The sequence below is a fragment of the Ruditapes philippinarum genome, unplaced genomic scaffold (assembly GCF_026571515.1).
Source record: "Ruditapes philippinarum isolate M1 unplaced genomic scaffold, ASM2657151v2 ctg668_1_1_1_1, whole genome shotgun sequence".
In the NCBI taxonomy this organism is placed as follows: Eukaryota; Metazoa; Mollusca; class Bivalvia; order Venerida; family Veneridae; genus Ruditapes; species Ruditapes philippinarum.
The window spans coordinates 158,099-177,947 of NW_026865876.1; the positions used below are offsets into that span (position 1 = coordinate 158,099).

Here is a 19,849-nt window from a genome sequence, read left to right on the forward strand (position 1 = left end):
TTCGATGTATATAGTTATTACAGATGTTGCGTTATCAAAGTCAATAGAAATAATTATACAGATTCTTTAACACAATGTTTACAGTCACTTTATAAGCTTCCATATAACAACTTATGCTCGTTAAAAGTTTCTTAAGATGATATATTAAAAAAGAACATGTATAACTCCTCTTGAACGATTTATAATAATCTATTTCAATATCTATCACAAATAGCGCGTTATTGCAGCAAATTGAAACTTAGTGAATTTTGCAATATATCATATAAATAAAACATGTTTGATTTTTCTCAATAAAATCCAGTATTTGTGTGTTTTCATGTTACATTTACATTATACTTCATTTATTCTTAATTCTCTTTTTCTAGAACTTTTTTTTACATTTAATTGGGCTGAGTTGATGATTGTATTTCTGCAAAATGCTTATTTCTAGGTATTCAGTAAACTGTGAACAGTGTATATAACCTAATTATTAGTGTGAGATGTAGAAAATTAGATGGAAGAAACTGCCCATGGCAGGAAGAATGGAAACAATTGCCTGAATGATCGTAGGTGTCTCATTCCAATTAAATTGTTTTGAATGAAATGTCAACAATTTCAAATTAGATAACATTGCCAAGATATGCAATAATATGAACGTTTTTCTTGTTATTTTTAAAATCATTACAAGTTTTCAAGTTATCTTTACACTCTCCAGAATGAACGTTTCCTGCATTCACATTTACAGACGATCAATTTACTGTTCATGTAATTGTTTTGTATGATATAAGATTCCTATTATTTTTAATCAGTAAAATGGATATTTTCGCAAAATTAAGTTAATGTCGACATTTCAATGTGTTGTATTTTTGTTTAATGAAGTGTTCTCTGTTTGATAATTTTCAAGAACAACAACTACACCTTTGAAATTAAAATGGCCATTTAATAATAAATGACGGAAAAACATAATACACTGTTAATATGAAAGTTATCGAAACAACATAAAATGTATGCAGAGCAAACATTTCTGAAAAATGTATATAAAATTATATAGACACATATCCTGAAAAATTATCTTGGGTTGGGTTCTAAGAATATTGCCACAATATCATGAAGGAGTATCGGGTCATAAAACGTGTCTTTTAACGCATTGGAGGTGATGTTTATGAAATAACTCGTTGATGAAGGTGTTTGATATATTGTACATATATATTATATGTATCAAGTCTATCATTACTTGAGAAGGTAAATTATCGATTAACAGTGTAATAAAACAATCAGTATGTTATGTCAGTATCGCATTGACGTCAATAATTAAACAAAGTCTGCATAATCTTCAGGTATGATATTACCATGGCTAAATTTACCTTAGAAATGAAACGTTCAACCCTATGAAGAATTGTAACAAAATGACATCACTCACAAATACAAACTGGTGCAGTTTTTGTTATTCTTTTTTACATTTTTTTATGCTTACTGTATTCATATCGAATCTACGGAAATGCATAAGTGCCAGGTGTATGTTTTTTATTAACTCGAAAGTTACTTACTCGAAATTTCGAGTTACTAACTCGAAATTTCGAGTTACTAGCCCGAAATTTCGACTTATTAACTCGAAATTTCGACATACTAACTCGAAATTTCGAGTTACTTATTTCGAAATTTCGACTTACTAACTCGAAATTTTGACTTACTAACTCGAAATTTCGACTTATTAACATTACTACGAATCACTTCGAACAGTTACATAATATTATGTAACTGACAGTATAACAAAATATGTTTACATTTGTCTCAATCTAACAATATTAGCCTAAAATTAAATATACTCAGGAAACTCAATAAAACAGTATCTAGAAAATAGTATCTGGTTCTTATAGTCTTCATTTTAGGACAATATTTAAATACAATGTTCAGTTCCACATTGAACAGGTAATTAAGGTACTTAACCATTCAACATTTAAACATTGATCGTGTTTGAAGATTCTATTTACTTAACAGGGATTTGGTTTATACAGAATTTATTTTAGTTCGATTGTGTAGGAAGCTATAAGCTTATAGACACACTTTCGAATCAGTTCCTGGAACCAACCAGTACTGAGCAATGAGTGTAAAGTTTCTTGCTCAAGGAAACAACGACTTGCCCCTGACGGGGTTTGAACCCATGCGGCTAGCGATCATGAGATTACCAGTCCGACGCGTTAACCACTCGGCCATGCCGCCACCAAACAGGGATTTATATACGGGAATTTCAATTCTTAATTTTTTAAGTTAGATAGTGGCAAAAACAACAACAACAACCACAACCTGTCACATTTACTGATATTGTAATTATTTAAGTAAGCACTTCATATGTACATGGGAGAGAAACCATGGTAATGGGGTAATTGTATTTATGGAAACATCAAAGGTACTTGCGATTGGTAAAATGTGCAAAAATGAACATGGTCGTTCACTAACGCTCGCTTTTTTCTTTCTATTAATCAACAGTCCGTTGTCTGCAAATGTATTTGAAACATGAAACATTTTATTTGATAAAACGCCTATTTCAATAACAATTTTCAATGGTGTTGTACAATGGTACATATAAAACATATAAATGGATAAAAGGATAAAATCTTACTAAAATAAATTAAAAATAATTGTGAAATCAATTCAAACAATAAAAATAACATTTAGAAAGCTTAGTAACATACAAAGAACTCCTCCCTCAAAGAGCAAAACACACACCAGTCTCCTATGCTTTGTGTCTACATTAGTCTTCACCGCAAGAGTATGCAAATTAACTAGGCTGATCCAATACATATAGACACACACGCACGCACACACACAAGTTTAAAATAAGTAAAATATTAAGAAGCTATATGAAGAATACTATTACTATTATTAAATGTAAGTCGCTATCACATTTGTACTTTATCAGATCACTTTTCTATCAGAAAAAAAACTATATGAATATCCAAACTAAAATAAAGAGAAATAGTCTCTGAAGTACCATGTTTTCAGTTTACGTTTGAAAATGTCTACAGAGTCCGACTGACGAATGTCTATTGGAAGTTCGTTCCAAAGGCGTGGTCCCACCGTACTAAAACTTCTGTCGCTGAATGTCTTTTTCTTATTGAAGGGAACAAAATAACACCCCTCCTAAGAAGAGCGAAGAAGTCTTGAAGGCATTTTTTCAGACAAAAGACTAGTCATATAAGCAGGTGCATTTCCAATGGAACTGTTGAACATAAATGTACAGATTTTGAATGTTATTCGAGCATTGATTGGTAACCAATGGAGATCGTAGAGTGATTGCTTTGAACTTTCATATTTTCCACGGTTGAGAACCAGTTTTGCACACATTCTTTGCATCTTTTGAATTACACACTGGGACATTCCATAAAGTATTGTATTACAGTAATCTAAATGAGAGATGACGAGAGACAAGACTAATATTTCGGTGGCTTCTTTTGTGAGATATTTCCTGATGTTTTTTATTTTCAAGTAGTTGAACATGGCAGTGCGGCATTTGCGTTTAACATGATCTTTGAAATTGAGATTTTCGTCCAGATAAGCACCTAAATAATGAATGCAGTTCTTTGACCGGCAATGTTAATTATGCCAAGAGAGCACTGATGTTTGCTGCCAAACTCGATGAATTCAGTTTTTGTTTTATTCATTTTTAATTTGTTTCCATTCATCCAATTGTTTGTTTCCAAAGCACAGTTTTCAAGAGTTTCTATGGAATTCTTTTCTGCATTTTCGTTTGACAGATTGAAACGTACGTTTTCCGTGTGACCGTCAGCAAAGCCATGAACCGTGACTAATGGTGGTATAATGTCAAAGAGCGTTCCGGCGTATGTGAGGTAAAGCCAAGGACCGAGACAGCCGCCTTGTGGGACACTACATTCCAGTGAACGCGCAGACGACAACGATGAGTTTACACTGACACGACAGCTGCGAGGACGCAAGTATGAGTTGATCCAGTCAAGCGCCGTCGAACATAACCCATATTGTTTAGCAAGCACATCAAACAAAATGTTGTGGTCTACTGTATCAAAGGCAGCACTTAGGTCAAGCGCAATCATAGCTGTGACTTCCTGATGCTCCATACCTTCCAAAATGTCATTCACTATCCGCAACAGAGCTGACTCACATGAATGGTGTCGACGATGCGCGGATTGTTTTTGGGGAAGCAGGTTGTTTTCATCTGTGTGAGCGTTAAGTCTGAGCAGAGCAGCCTTTTCAATCACTTTCGATAGAAAACATAGGTTACTCACTGGTCTGTAGTTTGAGAAAATGAGATCCAGTCCTACTTTTTTTCAATAAGGGTCGTACGAGCGCTTGCTTCTACGATTTTGGAAAAACAACTTTTGATAGTGATTAAGTTAACCAGTTTCGTGATTAATGGAAAAAGTTCATTCAGAAATGATTTCAAAACGCGTGTAGGGAGGATATCTAGCTCACAAGATTTGGTATTTAATTCATTTATTATCTTTTTCACTTCTTCCATGCTTAATTCAGCCGAAGATTTCAGGGATGGCACATGTTTTGCTTTCGGTTGGTAATGCGGAAAGTTCTTGAGTAAATCTCGATTTTCTCAATTTTGTTCATGAAATGATTTGCGAAATTATCTGCTAATTCACTATCACTTTCGTCCCTCGGCATGGGGTTGTCCGCCGTTGTACCTGTTAAATTGTACAATTTCTTAGAGCTATTATTGGAAGAGCTATTAAGATATGTTGTGATATAGTAACTGTATAAAGATTGTCTTGCATGAGATTTTCGTGCATCAACTAAATGCATAATGGCATTGCTTTGTTTACATGTATATTCCCATCGCATCCCTTCCACCCCTACAATTTGATTGAGTACACTGGTATGATGTCAGTTTATTGTTGTAAAGAAAAGGAAGCTCTTTCCATGGAAATACATTTTCCGTTATATTTAACAGGTGATGTTTTCATTCAAGGAAGAGGCAAAGTTCATTTCATTATTTATATTTGAAATAATTTCTGTATTTTTGATATAATAAAAGCGATACAATTGGCCAATCCTAATTATGTCTCGTTGTTTATTAGTTTATTATGCTTAATAGCTTTTAAAGAGAATAAATAATTTATTTTCGTTTGAGCAAGCGAATAAGAAAATAACGATTGTTAAGCAGTATCAATTAGTTCGACTTCAAACTTGAAATAGACCATAGGGGGCCTACGACGTTTTTTTTATATAACAACCTCGTCCGATTTGAAGCGGAGAGCACTATGTATTTACAGAAAACGAAGAGCATACAATAGTTCAGATACTAATAACACATTTGCCATTTTTCTAAACGTTGCTTCTTTTGTTCAATGATCACAATTATACCTTGTTTGTCCTCTGCTGCTAGTAACTGTGTTACCTCTAAACTAAAAGTAAGACTTTCTGATCCATATACATTCTAAATGCGTTGGATTTCTTGGTGAAGTTTAATATCGTGAGTTTCATCAAACTTCTCATGAGAAGGAAGAATGAGTGGCAGTAGCCACGAGTGAAATATAATAATTTTTATACTGTAGGATGAAAATAAATCCTGTCATTACAGGAAAAGCTTTAATTTTCTTTTTATTACAAATGTATATACATTTTTCTATATTTTTTTTGACATTACAATTAGAAAGGCTTCCCCTTATATTTTGTGTATTGGCTGAATTTAGAAGAAAGTAGTCAGGCAAGAGACCATTGAAAATACGAAAAATATGTTTCACTGCAGTAAAAAATATTTTTTTACAGTGAAATACGGAAAATACACATACGCATTTTATTTCATCAATATTTTTCAGTATTTCATTTATAAGTACAATGTATATAATAAGTAATGTTTATCATTCCATACTTGCATATCTCCTTACACAGAGCTCTATTTTGTATATTCTTGAAGTAAAACTGCGCTAAGAGGAATACTTTATTGAAACAATTTAACAACTAGTTATATACATTTCATATCGATTTACAAGTAAATCGTAGCGTTTACGGAATTTACCAACTATAGGGTCAAATTCAAGAATGCCATGCCACCGAGTTTATTATCATTTTCATGACGTCTTTCGTGTATAGCGGGAAAAACTTTCACAAGTCATTATGATGACGTCGCGTTATTTCAAATAAACAAAATGGCGGCGTCCATAGACTTAATTGGTTTAACGATTTCTAACCACAATAATGCGTTTAAGTCTTTTTAAGGATGTCGATAGTTTTACCTAGGAGAAAAAGAAAAACAGATATTTTTGCCCCGAGGAAATCTGTACAAGATGCAAAAGAAAAACTTGGTCCGGCATTTTTTGATCCGTCGTTACTTGAATGTTCAAGAAATGCGGTTGAGCTGAATAAGTTGGTAAATAAATGGGATGACATCGATAAGCAAAAGATAAAAGTTATACGAGACCTAAGCCGTGAGCAAAACGCATTAGCAAAATCATTCAAACGGAATCATTCTTTTACTGCATTTTCAACGAAGGATTTAACGTCTGAAGATTGCATAGTAACCCTCGACGGAAGACCGATTCCTCCTGGTTTTCGATTTAAATCTAACGGTGAGTTTAAAGTCTCTACAACATCTTTGTCAGTGATTCCAAATGATGAAGAAACAAAATCAAATGGAAGTGAAATCAAACTGACACATACAATTTCAGCACCATATTCCAAGAGGATACCGAATGAAGAGAAATCAAATCAAAGTTTTATAGACTGCAATAGAGAAATCGCAATGTTGAGAGGCGTTATTGTTGATATATGTGAGGAATTATCAAAAAGTAAAATAAGCTTGTCAAAGTCAAATTCCGGACATTTGAAGAGTTTTCTAAGGGCTCATTCCAATGAATATATAAGTGTAAGCGACTTTACCGGAGAGACATACGAAAAGCCAAATGACAGATTTGCGTTCCAGCCCGGGTCGTCAGAAAGGCGAAATCTTTACAAGCAACGAATATATACACCATCGTCAAGGGCTTGTACCGGCTGCCAGTTTAGACTAAAACAGGAAAACGACGAACTTCAAAAATTGAAAAACTCTTCAGATAAAAGCATATTAAAGCGACGCTGGAGTTACGTACCAACAGGCAAATACATATCATCATCCGCGAATCTAAATATGAGTACACATTTAATGAATTCATGTTCATTGACAAATGACATGAAATCTATGGCCGAATCAAAACCTTCAATGGTTCAATTTAAAGTTGACTCTGAAATCAATCCTAGGAAAGCAGTTTCATTTCAACATAAATCTAAAGAAGACACACGTACCGATGGCCGTACCAAAAGTTCCCCGTGCATCAGGCAGACTACGAATTCGGAATCAGGAAAATACTACAGAAGTGCTCCACTGTTAAGACCTAAGCATATTAATTCAAAACCAACAGAATCGTGCCAAGCAAGAAGTCCGCCTGCTTCTTGGTCAAACAGATCAGCGTCAAAGAGTGGCTTGTCTGCTTATTCTGAAACAAGGCGGTTGGGTTTAAATTCTTCGCTTTCCACTAGATCTGCTGGACTAGAGTCGCGTCAAAGTTCCAGATTATTGGCAGACTATGATTCCAGACTTAATTTACTAAAACAGTATCAGGTAATTTTCTTTTCATATCTTGAATTTTTCTACTTACGTGCATATATAATATTGGAAAGTGATAATTGTGTCTGGTGCAGTGTTAAAATAAAAAAAATAAAAATAAATAACAAACTCCGCAATTATTGAAAAAATATGGAGTTTGTTGTCATTTGGTAATGTACATGTATGTCTCCCTTTCACACATATATATATGACTCTGTCTGTCTGTCTGTCTGTCTGTCTATTTGTCACAAATTATTCACTCTTTCAGGCAGAGCAGGAGAAAGAATGCGAGTCGAAAGTAAAGAAATTTCTCAACGACATTAAATCATCCAAGTAAACAGGAACCGCCTCCGTAACTGGCATAAGTCTACAGAACTAGAGTTTTGACTTATCAAACTCCCAACTATAGTGAATGTTACTAAACTGATTGATACATGCCATGTTAGATTACAATGAAAGCTTTATCATTATAGATCAATAAAGTGGTGGCTAGCAGGTAATCACTGGCCATAGACTGTCCTAAATTACAGGTTTAAACTGTAATTTGGATTTTGTAAATGTCGAAAGTTCGGGAATTTTCTTTCATACAGAACAACGTCCTATTTCATAGCATATTTCATTGCATATTTCATTGCATAATATTTATGAAAAATGTAAATGACGTCGGTAGAGATCTGGAGGAACAAGCTAAGGTTATATATAAGTTCAGCATGCATACATGTAAATCTAAATTATTTCCTTGAATAGCACATCCCGTGTTCAAGTTATGTAACAGGACATTTTCTACTAAGTTATTAACCAGATAAACAGTGTGAACGCTACCTTCTGTCATTGTCTGTATATTGGATGAGTACCAGCAAGTACATTGATTTTCTATTTGAACAACACACACACACACACACACGCACGCACGCACGCACACACACACACACACGAATATATCAAGAAAGAAAAAAGATTTTATCACAATCATATATAGTTGAAGTGACGTCATTTGCGTTATACAAACACAGTGTAATGACGCGCTTAATGATCCTTTTTCACTGTATTTGGATTTGTGATAATTCGTGTAGGTTCATTACTTAATTTATTAAACTCGTTTAATAACATAATATTATACTCGCCAGAGGCTCGTTATAAAATTTTATACAACTCGTTCAATAAATTCAGTATTGAACTTACAGTCATTCATTATCCTCTATATATTCTAAAAATAACAAAGTCAATTTCTTACGGTAGCCCCTGCAATTATGAATATAGTATATTTCATATTATCGGGCTATAATATATCACCATTATATGTCAAAGTCTAATTTCTTTCTGTGACAATGTTGAGAAATAAAATGATCAGAAAGAAATTGATGTTATGTTAAGCTTATTGAGGGGCACGATGGTCAGAAATTGTTCACACATTAGTAAAGATGCGCTAGTTCAGTGAACGAAAACAATTTAATTTTTATACGGTACACCCAGGTTAAATTTAGACTCTTACTGTTTTTCTTCAGACTATAAAATGGCGAGGCAACCACTATCATTTAATTAGCCATTTTTTACAAGAAATGGAAAATTTTAGATAAGCGCTATCCAAGACTCAATATATTATATGCTCTTAATAAAAAGAAAGCTTATTTCTATTTTAGCTTTTAATGCCTTCTTGCTCAGCACAGCCAAGCGATTTAACTTCTCTTGAAAACATGCTTTGATTGAATGAGTTTATTTTTTATTATGTTTGTTTTCACAGAAAAGCAAACAGACGATGTTGCCTCGCTCTAATGTATATTTTCATATACCTTTGAATATCAGTAACAAGACCAACCTCCGGGCGGGGGCAAGGGAAATGCTCGGCCTTTTTTTTTACTTTTTCTAACAATAAACAAATTAACGGTTTGAACAAATCTTTTAAAAAATAATTAAATAAAAATTTTTTTTTTTTCTTTTTTTATTGTAAGTCTGTCTAGTCACACTTGTCCAAGAATGAAGCATTTCCATGAATAAATGACAAAGTTAAGAAAATAAAAGCAGAATTCATCTGACCTTGGCAGTCAAGTTCATTTAAAGGTCAAGGTCATATGTAAATTATTCAACATGTATACTTGGGTCATAAATGTTATTTTGTCTACTGTGAATCGAATCCGTACATAAATAACTAAATTATGACAACTTAACCAAAATTTAATTATTTGACCTTGATGGTCAAGGTCATTTAATGCTCAAGCTCAATCTTTTTGAAGATCTTGTCTAAAATGTTGTTTTATCAAAGTATGAAGATAATCAATTTGTTCATTACTAAGTTACAGTCAATTATAGCAAAAATCAGTGAAAATTCAATTATTTAACCTTCAAGGTCAAGGTCATTAAAAAGCCAAGGTCAATTTGAGTTTGATATAGGAGGTCTTATCCTAAAGAATATTGTGTTTTATTTTGAAGTCAATCCATTCATTAAAACAGTTATATCCAGTTACAGCAAAAAAATGAAAATTAAAAAAAATTGACCTTCAAGGTCAAAGTCATTTATAAGTCAAGGTCAAGGTTTGTCTTATTAACTTGAAGGTCTGTCCTAAAAGATAAGTTTGAAGATAATCCATTCAATCATTATAGCCACTAATAGCAAAAATCGGCAAAAAACAAATTAAATTTAGACATTTGAAGATCAAGGTCATTTATGACTGAAGGTCAAGGTTAGTCTGGTCTACTTGAAGGTCTTGTTCCAAGGGTTGTTGTGGCCAAGTATTTAGACAATACACCAAAAACTTACAAGTAATGATCATGGTTAAAGTTTGTGGAAGGCAACAGCAACGCTGAAGTGACAGTAACAATACCTCATTTTTTTTTTATTAAAAAAAATAAATAAAAAAATAGGTGGAGCTTAAATTGATGTCTTAACAGCTAAACCACTCTTAAATATTGCCCATACTTTTCTTTGACATCCTATCAATTACCTGGAAGTTAACAAACTTATGCTGGTATAATCCTTTTTTTAATATCTTTAATCATTTTAACAGTTCCATAACTTTTACATATCACACACACACATCATAATTACATGTAAAATAAACATTGGTAACAATAAAGACACATTTTAATATTATGATTGAAAAAATATTTTAAAACATGACGTCATTCCAAGGATTCATGAATACAAGACATGTTATAAGTCTATAAAATCCATAAAATTCACAAAATTTTGTGAAATTATGTGTAATTAATACATAGAATGTGATTCTGGAAGATAAATACTATATTTTTTAAAGAAAACAAGCAACTTGTAACCTAAGTTCTTTAACAGTAATTCTTATTAAATTAAATAAGGGGTAAACCCGTAACTGCACTAGGGTAACAAACTGTGGTGTTAATTATTTCTGCACAGTTCTAAATCAATCACAAATTATAACCTGTTAAATGATTTGTTTACATCTTTTTTTATGACTGAATATAGTAGTTGTGAAAAAAATGCCTAGCTCCTTATTGTCTTATTCTAAAATAATTCACAAATAAGGTATTTAATATTCAAAAGCATATAAGACATTGTTCATTGTAATGTCTAAATAATTTCTAGAAATTATTTATTCCCTGCGGGCTGGAGCCTGGAGCGTAATGGTACGCGATTAATTTTTGAGGCATGGAGGAGCGCATGACCTGTTTTCGGTACATGGAGGAGCACGTGATCTGTAAACCTTACAGGATTGGTTTATTGGCCTTTTCAAAATCCTAGCTAAACTCCATTTTCAGGTACATTACGTATTAAGCTCTGGGAAATTACACCTTTTTATATAGAGGATATTTGTTTGTTTCAGTGTAAGATCGAAAAATATTCACCGAGTTAACACCAGATGCAATATTTTCCACGAGTGGCGTAGCCACGAGTGAAAATATAATAGCTGGGGTTCACGAGTGAAATATTATTTGATCTTACATATAAAACAAACAAATTTTCTGTTTATTTCATGATTTTTTAACGATTTTTACACCATTTTACTGATTTTTGCCGCGTAACGTCATGCTCTTATCTTCATGACGTCATCAAATAATGACGTCACAATGTTGAAGCAAAATATAATTCCATGATTATTTTTAGATTTTAGATGTTTTTCAGCACAACGTTCGTAAATATTTACGAACTACAGTTATCACGTACATTTTTTATTATGATTGACTACATTTCCGCTGAAAAAAAACATTCATTAATGATAAATATTTTATTTTTACGCCAAATATAGTTCGGCTACAGTGAAATTATATTTGGTAATCATTACTGTGAAATTATCAGAATATAATTAACCGTTATAATTCAGTAATCTACTGCAAAACATGTAATAAAAGAACATATTACTACTATACATGATATTTCTATTTTTTCTATCACTATTTTACCGTTTGAGGTGGAAAAACTTGATGCCTGTTTTTTTTTAAAACCAATCTTGTTATAAGTGTAGCAGACTGTATAATATAATACCAGTGTAGTGTGAACACAACTTGAAACTAGTTTATACATATACATGTATAAGCTCAGTTTTGATGAAAATAGAGAAATATTGACTCCGTCAATGTAGCAAATGAGCAAAAAATCTTTTATATCATAAAATCTGTATGGCAATATATAATAAATGAATTTATATCTATTTACCTATCTATAATTTCTGTATCAAAGGTTTAAATCAGAGTGTCAATATATGTTTTTTTTAAAAACCTGAAAAAGTACTAAAGAATTCCATTGGCACAATAAAAAATATATACATGTACGAGGATTGTTCAAGAAGTAATGGGACTGCAGCTCTACATTTTTTAATATACATAAAGAATTATACAAAAGACAAATATGGGAACATGTTCACTATATACAGTGAAAAAAGCAATACAAAGTATTTACAAATAACAATTCTGTGCAATTTTAAAATGACAAGGGGTAAAAAATCTGGTGCATGCTAACAATATATTAAATGATCTTCATGACGTCATAAAATAAATACAAAATGTAAAAAGTGTCATTCTTTTGAAAGTATTCTTCCTAGTGCTGTAGCAGTCTGAATGATGTTAACTATTCACGCTTCATATGTAGAGATGAAGCAAGAAGCAAAGCGATCACCATCTCTTTCCACTCTCAAAAAAAACAAAACCTGATAGCCAGCCATTCTCCGCTTTTTCTTGTATATTGTGAGTAATCTGAGAACTCAACAGGCATTGGCAGACTTAAAATGTTAATGCAAAAGCAATTTAAATTATCAATTAACACATGTCATTATATGTTTTAAAACTATATAATTATAAATGGTAAAATAACAACATTTTTCAATTGAAAAGTATCCTTTTCTACTTAGCACAGTCTAACATTTATTAAAATGCCAGTTTGCGAACCGTTTGCAAACTGTTTACCATTGATCCTGTTGTAGCTTTTTTGCAATTGGCATCACTAACATCCCGTATTTTTCATCCTCGCCTTTTCCAGTAGATTATCTTATATCAGGATAATTGTCCTCCTTTGTTGATTTAATCATTTTGTATGTATCTGAAGGACTATAGCCATTGTTGGCAAAATTTAATGATCACACTCATTTTCAAATAGTTAACAAATGTCATGTTTCTACATTTTACACTATGACCACTGCTGTTCAAAACTTAATATTTAAGCCTTTTCATGTCTGAATGACGTCTTATTGGGATATAATGTCACTTAAATATAATTATATGTGTTGATAGAATATATGGACAAACAGATAATAAATTGTGAATAAATTAGAAATACAACTTAGCTTCACTAACTATTTTGATGTGTTGTGCCGGGTGCATGTTACCATGGTTATTAAATATCACAGGAAACACACGTTCATCACAATAAATCAATAAATTATGCTAAATTGTGGAAAACATTTTACAATCACTGTACATATGAAAATATTCTAAACTGAATGAAATACGAATATGCAAGACTCTTAGTCCTTACTTTTTTAACAACACTCATATATGTCTAACACTAACATGTTTTACTATTTTTCTTGTGATTCTAGAAAATCATGAATGCAAGTACTCTATTCCTATGAACATAGGATAGGACAAATGAAAAGCACCAGACCACCTATATTGTCATATGTGACACTTCAGGGTCAAATATTGACTAAGCTTATCAAAATAAGCTAATAAAACTCCCAATGTTTTGGTTCCCATGACAACAAAAAAGTGTGTAGGTTTGTTTGTTTTGTTGATTCTGTGCCTTGATCAGGATCTAACCCTGTGTTAACAACTGACCAACAATCCTCTTTATCACTTCGTACCAACGCTTGTTTCTCCAGTTTTGATACACACTTTATTATATCCCTATACCCACGTCCTATAGTAACCACACCCTGATATTTCTCTGCAATATTTGCACGCTGACCATCCCTACCATCTGTGTAGTTAGAGTTTGGTCCAGGGATTCTCCTGTATAAAGTTTCAGTCAGATTTGTTTCTGCGGCTGCAGTATGCAAGTTTAGCTGGTCAGGCGTAAGAAGAGGGCCTAGCTGTAAAATAGCTTTACAGTAGAATTCCTCATCACTATGACAACGAAAGACACTGTATGGCTCCATGGAGATGGCATCTGCTACAATAACACAACCCCAGGTCGTACTAACATATAAATACTGACCAACTGCATTCACTGCTGTAACTTGGTAGTGATTTGCTGAAAAATGTTAGATAAAGGAAGTTTCAACAGTATATATAAAGTAAAATTTCAAAAGTTCACTTGCTTGTTTTTGCATACAACAAATGTGACAATATAAAATCAGATGATGAATGGTAAATGTTAGAATGATGTCATATACAGTGAGAACATCTGCTTATATGTTGAATGTGTATATGCATACAGTTAATTCTCAAAAAGTTGAGAAAAAAATTAAATAATTTCAAAGCCAAAAATAATATAAAACTTAGTAATAAAATGGGTAGAGAATTTGTTGAATATTACAAAATCCACAGATTAATTTTTGTTATAATAGAGGTACACAATGATAAAACTTCTATCCAATAATCTGCATTTATTTTGTTACATGGTAGTGAGCCTTGTATACTACAAGTTGGTTTCCTTTCAAAATATCTAGAAATTTATTAATGACACTAAAGACAACTTGTTGACTCATTCAACACATCTAGCTTGGATCTTGCCACTTTCTTTCAAAGAAAAGAGAAGTACAAAGTAGTTTTAATGTATAATATTATAGACAGGGATTCAATACTCAGCATTATAATCATGTGATGTCTTAATGAGCTAATTTTGAGGAATGATACCGTAACTAAAAACTTAACAGAATGTATATTCACATATCATCTGTCTTTTACCTTCAAACTTTTTCACTTTTTGAACATGGTAACTATCAGCAGCAGGTATCTTATTAGAGCAATCTAACACAGCTACAACACTTTCTTTATCAGTATCCCACAGATATACTTTACTTCCTGAAAAAAAAAGAAAAAAGTTGCAACATTTCAACATCATAGAAAGAAAATTACCAACAATCATGCTAAAGTAACATTTAAATTTTTGAATGCTGAGAGTGTGTGTTAAGTGTGTAGCCGATGATTTTTCATTCAACCCAATCAAACAACTAGCACATATTTCTATCATTGATGAATTATAGATAAATTTATATCAATTTACATATCCAAAGAAAAATAAATACCACGTAAATTTAAATGTTAAATTTATTCTGTACCAGAATAGCAAAACATTAAATCATTTATACAAATCTAAAAAATTATGAGATATCCCACCTGATTCCTATATACATGTACCTATTAAGGTGAAACAACAAGGAAGCCAGACATGTCGCGCTAATATTTAATTTCAAGCTTTAATTAAACAAGCAATTATCATAGTATTGCACGCAATCCATAAGTCCCCTACCGGTTAGAACCCCAGCAACATTCTGATTTCAATTTTACCAGTGAATGAATGACATGAATGAACTTAAATCTTTTGAGTTCTAAGTTTGTCTATTTCACAGTAATGTGTTAAGTTTCCCTGCCTAGTAAGGCAATTATGTTTATACAACCTTGTAATATTATTACGATGTGGGATTTTAATGTAAATCCTATAAGGAATGAAGAAGTTGGAGTAAAAAATACCAATTTCTCGAAAAAAAAGTTCAAGGGGGACATAATTCTGGAAATAGTCTTGCTAGAGTATTTAACCTTCTCGAAAATGTTGAGTGATAATAAGAAACGTATATATGAAGTTTGAAGTAGATACAGTAGGAAATAAAGAAGTTATTTAAAAAAGACAACATTTTTTTTTCATAAAAATTCTAAGTTCAAGGGAGGTAATACTGATAATTTTTGTGCTAGAGTTGTAAACCTTGTCACATATGATGTGGTTGATGACCAGAAACTTATATTTAAAGCTTGAAGTAAACACCTTAAGAAATAAAGAACTTATAGTGAAAAAGCTGAAAAAATTAAATCAGAAATCTTGAAATCCAGGCTATTTGTTGCCATGGCAACCAGAATTTTCAACATAGGAAGAAAAGAAAAAGATGTGCATAATCTGCAGACTGCCATCTACCCATATTTTATGTTTCATAAAAATATTTTCAGTACTTTTTGAGTTATCACTGGATCCAGTTTATGTGTTAAATTTGCCATATTTTCAGACTATTTGTTACATAGCAACCAGAATTTTCAACATAGGAAGAAAAGAAAAAGACGTGCATAATCTCCATACTGCCATCTATCCATATATCAAGTTTCATAAAAATATTTTCAGTACTTTTTGCGTTATCGCGGGATCCAGTTTTGTGGACGGACGGACTGACGGACTGACAGACGGACAGACAGACAGACGGACGGAGGGTAAACCTAAAGTCCCCTCCGGTTAAACCGGTAGGGGACTAATATAAACACATATGCACGATAAACTGTATACCAAAACCATTTAAAACTCGCTACCAGATAACCAGAACCAAATGAAAAATAGTTCACCGCCTAATGCAATAAATGAAAACTTGCTAATTTAAAATACAGGCAAATTACAGGAATAGACATCACAATGAGCATTTCTGTGTCACAAAAGACACAGTAACCAAGATAACACATGAAAAAGCTATTGCTGGGTAACCAGAACTCCCATCCATCAAATTAGCCACTTCACTGTGAGGGAGAAGCAATTCATTGTTTGACACCAGGTCAAAAAGCAATACCAACCAGCTTCTGCTTAACATTTACTACAAAAATAAACAGTGCCAATGGTTGTCTATCAGTCAAGAAATGCAATGGGTCTCCCACAAAGAATGTCAGTTTTAAAAAACCAGCCACTGAAAGAGGCCAAAGGTATAACGCAAACAAAGCAACAAATTTCACCCAACACTGGGTAAAAACATTTAGCTCAAGTTGTTTTACAATGCAGACCTGGTGTATAACAGAGCCAACACTACAGTAATGGTCAAAGACACCAATCGGTATATCATGTTTATTGTAATTTATTATCAAAATCTATTGAAAACAGAAAAACATGCCCACTATTGGCCAGAGAACATATATTGTAGAGTACATGTGTAAATGATTATAGATATATTAACATATTGTAGCATGTACCGAGCGGATGATTATTATTCAAGTGCTACAAAATAAATTATTAATATTCTTAAATGCAAATATACAATTTTTTTGGGGATATTTATCTGTACTGATTTGAAATATTCAAATATAAATTTTTCTTTGGGGGTTTCTAAGCCCTTTGATTAGATATCAACTTAAAAAAATAATTCCAGAAATAACAAAATAAAAAATAACAATCTCATAGTAATTTTTCAATTATCCAAAATATATTTTTCAAAAAAAACCCCCAAACACTATTCACACTTACTTTCAAAGTTAAACTTATATTCTTTAACCTATTTCTTATTCCTTACTTAAATATTTCAAATCAACAATCTCTTGACGCAAATAAACGTTTAAAAATCAATCCTTCAAATAATATCTTTGAAATAAACTATTCCCTATCAAACATTTGCACAAGAGGTTTTACTGAAACAATAATGTATTTTTAGCATTTATAGGTGGCACGATAGCTCAGTTGGTTAAACCACTGACTGTCACTCCTGAGGTTCCGGGTTCGATCCTGGGTAACACCCTTGGCATTTTTCAGAAACACTTTCAGTGTTTCCCACCTAACTAGAGGTTTACTGGTATGAAACCCAGGAAATCCTCACATGTATCAGTGCTATACACTGGGCATGTAAAAGAACCCAAGGAATCTATTCAATAAGAGCTAGGGACTGGTTCCCTAATTCCCTTGTATCTCATAGCTGTCTCTACAGTCTGCTGAGGTAAGGACCCTACTGGAAATAAGTGCTTGCACTTTTGTAGGTTATCCTTGACCGCCCGGTCTAAAGAAAATCAATCAATCAATCAATCAGCACCAGATATCTAAGATGTCTGGGTACTAGTAAATCGATATCACTTCTATCCAACTCTTACAAAGGCAACAAGCAGACTTAAATATTCAACTCTCAAAATATTTCCTGAACCTCAACCAGCTAAGATATTTCTAGCCAGAGTATGGTTGTAAGAGCAAATTTGCTCCAAATGTACGATATTTTAGACATTTTTGTGGCGTATAAAATTTGCAGATACTTTTACTTTCAATTAGTGTGCATGCCTAGATCCTCAAAATAGGGTTTGACATTCAAAACTTAAAAACAATAGAAATATTGTGTTTTATTCAGAAATTTTTTTTATTCAACTCACATGTATTTACAAGTAAACAGCGATCTACAGTCTGACGTCTATATATACTATTGATACATTATCTCCGAAGTGAATATAAATTATGAGTTTCATTGGCTAATAGTATTTAAACATTTCTTACTAAAATTTTTAAGTGTCTGTTAAAAATTATTTCTCCTACAAACTATTGTGAGTGATATATAAACACACTTTGGATAATTCTCTTGACTTAAAATTGTTTGATGATAAAAACAACTAAAATGCCTACTCTTTCTATCTAATTAAATTTACGAATTAACTGTATTTTTTTCTGAAGCAAATGGCAAACCTAATACAAAAGGGAGGTAATATATTCTAGAGTACATAATTATAGATATATTCACATATATTCTGGAGTAAATTATCTATATAAAAGTGAGTTTACTTTTATGAGAAATATTTCAGATTGTTTTACAACTTTTAATAATACAGTCAGATTTAAGTTAAGACCATCTGAGAACAAAGACCACCTACTTTAGATGTTTTAATGACTAGCCTATGAAGACCCTTAAAGCGGCCTCCCATTGACTGGTCTCATAACCAGCATAGTCTATGTTACACAAAAATACATGTTCCATTCAAGATATAGAGGATATTGAATGAGTGAAAGTTCAATACTGGATTTATTGAACGAGTTGAATAAAATTATATTTTATGAGCCGCTTTGCAAAAGCAGCATGGTTATGTGATAAAAAAGTTTATTTACCAGGGTAGTAATATGTCCAAGCAGTATGTGTGTTTGCCATGTTGACTGGTGTTGTTATAAAACGACAAATCTGTTTATCACTATGATCTTCATGTGGGTATATACATTTTGTCTCCCCTTCTAGATCATCTGCATTTCTCACAATCACACCACTATCCTTGCTTACACCATTCCACAGTTTATACCTGCACAATTTAATAATGAAGCCCACAATCATGATATTCATATACAATCATGCTGGCCTTCAAAATAAGTGCATTAAATTTTGCTCTTTTTATTATTATCAAAAATAAATAAGTTAACATGTCAAATGGAGGTTAATACACTATTAACAATGTTCCCTATAAATTGTCAATATTCAGTTATAGTTATTACATAGGAAAGGTCCAAATATAAGAGTGATCTTTATAAAGAAAGGTCCTAATATTACTAGACCTATCACCAATTGTCATAGAATTTGATAGAAGTTGTCTTGAATAGATAAAAACCAAGTATTGTTTTGGGCCTTAAAGGCATTTAAAAGACAACATTGTACATAACATTGAAGGTACTCCTGTTAGATTTGTTAACCAAAATTAAACTCAGCAATTGTACCAATTAAAAGACAACAAGACGGCCATGATGGCCTTATATCGCTCACTTGATTAATGAGGCTCTGAATTAATATTGTTAGCAATGAATGAAAGGCAGATGATGCCATAAACTTAAACTGATATCATAACATTCATATCTGCACCTAAAATAGTGAAAATTTTATGTGCTGTGACCTTTTTTTACTTCAGATAACCCTTATTTAAACCTGAACTGGAAATCATTCAAACAACCTTTTAACCAATGTCCAGTATACTTAGGCTAAAAATGTA

At 32.3% G+C, this 19,849-nt stretch overlaps 2 protein-coding genes across 2 annotated transcripts; one reads left to right on the forward strand and one right to left on the reverse strand.

The window, feature by feature from the left end:
- The first annotated feature begins 6,086 nt into the window (after positions 1-6,086).
- On the forward strand, positions 6,087-8,278 carry LOC132730628 (uncharacterized). Its single transcript, XM_060716601.1, has 2 exons — positions 6,087-7,561; positions 7,815-8,278. The coding sequence occupies exons 1-2, from the start codon at positions 6,185-6,187 to the stop codon at positions 7,881-7,883; spliced, it is 1,446 nt and encodes a 481-aa protein (XP_060572584.1). The 5' UTR covers positions 6,087-6,184; the 3' UTR covers positions 7,884-8,278.
- A 3,239-nt stretch (positions 8,279-11,517) lies between these two features.
- LOC132730629 (uncharacterized) lies at positions 11,518-19,218 on the reverse strand. The gene is made up of 3 exons (XM_060716602.1): positions 18,987-19,218; positions 14,858-14,974; positions 11,518-14,201 (listed from the first exon to the last, which is right to left on the reverse strand). Exons 1-3 carry the CDS (start codon positions 19,210-19,212, stop codon positions 13,675-13,677), a joined length of 870 nt encoding a protein of 289 aa, XP_060572585.1. The 5' UTR covers positions 19,213-19,218; the 3' UTR covers positions 11,518-13,674.
- Positions 19,219-19,849: the final 631 nt, after the last annotated feature.